Raw genomic sequence first — 4134 nt, 5'->3', positions numbered from 1 at the left:
TTTGACAGTTTCCTCTTTACATTGTACTGTATTTGATGTATATATGTATATATATATATATATATATATATATATATATATATATATATATATATATATATATATATATATATATATATATATATATTCCTGTTAAGCATAATGTGTTCTTTTCAAGTTCAGCCAGGCATTTTTGTTGCAGGTCATTACCCTCTGCTTGCAGTTATTGATACTGACAAAAGAAAGTCACAAGTCGCCACAAAACATACATTTTTAAAGCTATTAAAGAATAAATACTGAAAAAGCTGAAATTTTAACATCTCCAATTCCACAACAACTGGACAAACTCCATCTGCTGATGATCACATGATAGCAATGAACAGCTTCTAAATGGGCCATGAGGTAAGAATCCTCTGGTGACATTGTTTTATCAGTGAGGAAAATGCTACAGTGTTTGTTAGCTATCATATGTAGTTTCAATAAAGTATACTTCATTTCTGTTTTCCACAGTCATCAGGATGCCAGATATTGTACTAGAAATGTAATCACTTAAACTCTTCATGTTAGCCCCTATTAGCCCCAGTTTACAACCTGCCTATCTTTAAATAAAAAGGAAGTGTGACACAGTACAGTTTGGACATTAACAATGACACATCATTTGCAGTTATTTTTCTGCCTTATCATAGTAGTGTGACTATTTTTTGGCAATGCTGTCAAACTTGATAGATGTCTTGATTAATGGCTTGTTCCTCCACACTTTCATAATGTTTCAGTATGTTAGGCCCACATAGAGATGAGTGGTAAACAACAACATATGTAACCACGTAGCATTTGGTGTGTTATTGGAAAAAATATGTGCTTTTTTAGTTTAAAATATTGGACTAGATGTGTTTTCTGTAGTTTTGTCTGTGTGATTTGATTTGCAAGTGTACAGCAGGATGTGAGTTTATCTGGGTTTAAGAGTATGCTGTTCTGCAATTTTGTGTGTATCGCTGTCAGTGTGGGAGTATCTACTGACTTGTGTGTGAGTGTGTGCACACTGAGGTGCAATCACTACACAAGTGTTGATGTACTACTGGGATAACTCAGTCACAGAGATGCCATGTGTGTAGGAGTATGTGGTGTGTAAGATCCTCCCAAGCTCTGGGTCTCTCTTCCTCATCAAATCTCCACTCACGACAATGACATCAGTGGAGTTTCCCCCCAGGAGGAAACTGTTTTAAAAAGAGCCACTCTCAGCGTCAGTCAACAAACCAGTAGTAACAGAAGAAGAGAAAAGCTCTCATTAAGGCTACTAAGTGCTCAGCTTGACTTGAGAGGACTGAAGGAACTCATTTAAAACAATGGAAGATGAATGCAAGGTAATGTTGGACACCGCAGTCGACACAGGCGCCAGGGAACAGGCAGCACAGAGTGTCAAACCGAGCTCAAAGCTAACCACAGCCCTGCTGGCATTCACACTCTGCTTTGCTGCCACAGCTGCTGCTGCCCTCATCTTTAACAAGGATGTCAAGGTGGGAACACAATTCACAGTGGTTTCTGAAACTATTCAAGGGGCCCTGGGGACTCTAATAATGAGTGGCCCAGCTCATCTGAACCAACCATTAACCCTAACCCTACATTTCTTTATCCTTCTTTTCTTGACACAGGGTTCAGGACCAAATGAAGACAATTTTGGTGAATACCTCTCTCTTGATTCTCTCAAAAGTTTCATATTGCACTTTCTCTTTAGCTGTTGTCAAGTCATTGTAACAGTAACACTTTTAGTATGAATTGCACCCAATGTTTTATGGATTTTCAACATAAAGTTATTAAGAAAATATTGGCTATATTGTGGTACACCAGATTTTATATATGTCTGTTCTTCTTTTCTTTCCAGATCTTCGTCATACACTGAGGCAAATTTCAAATGTGAGAGCAGCCATTCATTTAGAAGGTAAAAACAATGAATCCATTCAACATTTTTTAAAAAAAATGCACATTTAATTAGTGAGAAAAAAGATACCACACATACTTTGACTGAAACTCCCACTGTTCTTGAAAACAACCTTCTCTGTGGCCACAAGGCCATTCAAGGAACATTTAGCAGGTTGGGATTAGAGCTAGTGGTCCCTCAGTAAATTCTGGGGTTTGTTGAGGAAGCTTCTTCAGACAGTTTGGAAAAAAATTCTTCAAGTTGTTAGAGAAATTCAAGGAATTGTTTTATTTGATTTTATGGCATTTGAGGCAATTTCCTGCAGTTATTTTAGAGCCAAAGGCACACTCTTTTTTTAACAGCCAATTTAACTTTATTCCACTTCTAAAAACTTCATCGTGATCTTTCTGTCCTCTTTAACAGGAGAATACAATGCTGACATAAAAACCTCAGTGGAATGGAAGAATCATGTGGATCAGTCTCACTTTCAAGGGGGTCTAGAACTCAATAACAATGAAATTGTGATTCCAGAAAATGGCCTCTACTTTGTTTACAGTCAAGCATCTTTTCGGGTCAGCTGCAGCAGTAACAATGTTGATGACACTGCCTCCATGGTCCACCTAAGCCACACTGTGAAACGCTGGTCCAGCTCATATGGGAATGATGATGCCAAGAAGTCCTATCAAACTATCCTACACTCTGTCCGCACTGCCTGCCAGAAGATAGCCATCAGTGAGTCAGATAAGGATGGGAGCTGGTTCTCTGCTGTGTACATGGGAGCTGTTTTCAACTTGAGGAAAGGAGACAGGTTGAAGACAGTGATGGAGGAAGAGATGCTGGAGAAACTGGAGGACGAGCCTGGCAAGACTTTCTTTGGTGTGTTTGCCTTGTGAGGAAAGGTGACTGAGAGAAACAGGTAACAGATATGAAGGCACATAGCTAGCCATCAAATACTGTAAGGCCTGCAGCCTACTGCCCCACTGAAACTCACTTACATTGTTGAATGTTAGGGTTAACAGAAGCCTTATGCTGTATTATCCAGTCAGTGCGATATCCAAGAGTAGGCTTTAAACCCAAACTTTAAAAGAATGTATAAGCAATTTAATGCTTGTCTATAATGTTATGTACTATGTACTACTGCCTTATTGTTGTTACATTTTGCTGTAGTCCCATGCTGAGTTTGCACCACTTTTGGCATTTGTATGAATTTTACTATGACTGTTGCATATTTAATGTGTAACTACAGGCTGACAGAAACAGGTAGAAGTGGTTTTATTTATGTATTTATTTAACATAACATTGTCATATTTATTTTATTTATTCAATAATATATATATTTGTGTGTGTGTGTGTGTGTGTGTGTGTGTGTGTGTGTTTTCATGTGTTTTTCCAAAGAATGTCTTTATCAGAAATTGTGGTAAATTATTCATTGTAACTGATAATCAGTTTAATAGTTTTTAGGGGTTTTTTTGGTCTGTGGAATATTTGTTGACATTCGAAAATATTTTATTATAACTTCAGTGGTGCTTGTGGTGCTATGAAATTGAATTAAAATCATTTTGCAAGGTAAAGTAAGTCTGCAAGAGTTGTGCTCATTGCATTACATATACAATGGAGAATCAAAAAAATGTAAAATTCAACTGCTAAAGCCCCTACAGGGACAATATGAGCAAATGGAAGAAATCAGGACAGTGGGGTGGTGGTTTTGGGGGTGATGTGCAGCATTTAATAGATAAAGCACAATGCATTTACAGCCTCTCACTGTGCGCTGTAAAAACGGATGTAGTATGTTTCTTTGAAACACACAAAAAAATTGCTATTTCACTTTTATGTGTCACTTCACCCACACTAACCCGTATACTATCATGTTGAGAATTTTATCTTGCCTTACCTTAAGCCTTAAGGTAAGGCAAGGTTGAATTGAGTACTAACCACTGAAGCTGCTTTCTTGAACCGAGTTTCTTTTTCAACAATCTCTTCTCAGGTTATGTTTATGCTGTACTGCCCTCAATCATCAGTCCAACCTTCCCATAGCTTGGACATAATGCAAGCAACAATTTGCCACGGTTTAAAAATGATGGATTACTGATTGAGGATAAGGCAACAAAAACCTGATCTCATGTACTATTCAAAAGAAAAAGGGAAATTCAACCACTGTAGAAGAACAAGGAACTGGTCCAGAGGATTGCTGCTTAAAACACTGACTGGATCCAACTGCGTGCTGATACCAGGATGGGTTT

At 37.8% G+C, this 4134-nt stretch overlaps 1 protein-coding gene across 1 annotated transcript; it reads left to right on the top strand.

Annotated features, from left to right (window-relative positions):
• Positions 1–1262: 1262 nt before the first annotated feature.
• On the top strand, positions 1263–3451 carry tnfa (tumor necrosis factor a (TNF superfamily, member 2)). Its single transcript, XM_023280136.3, has 4 exons — positions 1263–1493; positions 1629–1656; positions 1859–1915; positions 2318–3451. The coding sequence occupies exons 1-4, from the start codon at positions 1323–1325 to the stop codon at positions 2785–2787; spliced, it is 726 nt and encodes a 241-aa protein (XP_023135904.1). The 5' UTR covers positions 1263–1322; the 3' UTR covers positions 2788–3451.
• Positions 3452–4134: the final 683 nt, after the last annotated feature.

This window comes from Amphiprion ocellaris, chromosome 15 (genome assembly GCF_022539595.1).
Source record: "Amphiprion ocellaris isolate individual 3 ecotype Okinawa chromosome 15, ASM2253959v1, whole genome shotgun sequence".
NCBI lineage: Eukaryota > Metazoa > Chordata > Actinopteri > Pomacentridae > Amphiprion > Amphiprion ocellaris.
The sequence above is the reverse complement of the archived record's forward strand: the minus strand, read 5'-3'. Positions and strand labels throughout refer to the sequence as shown.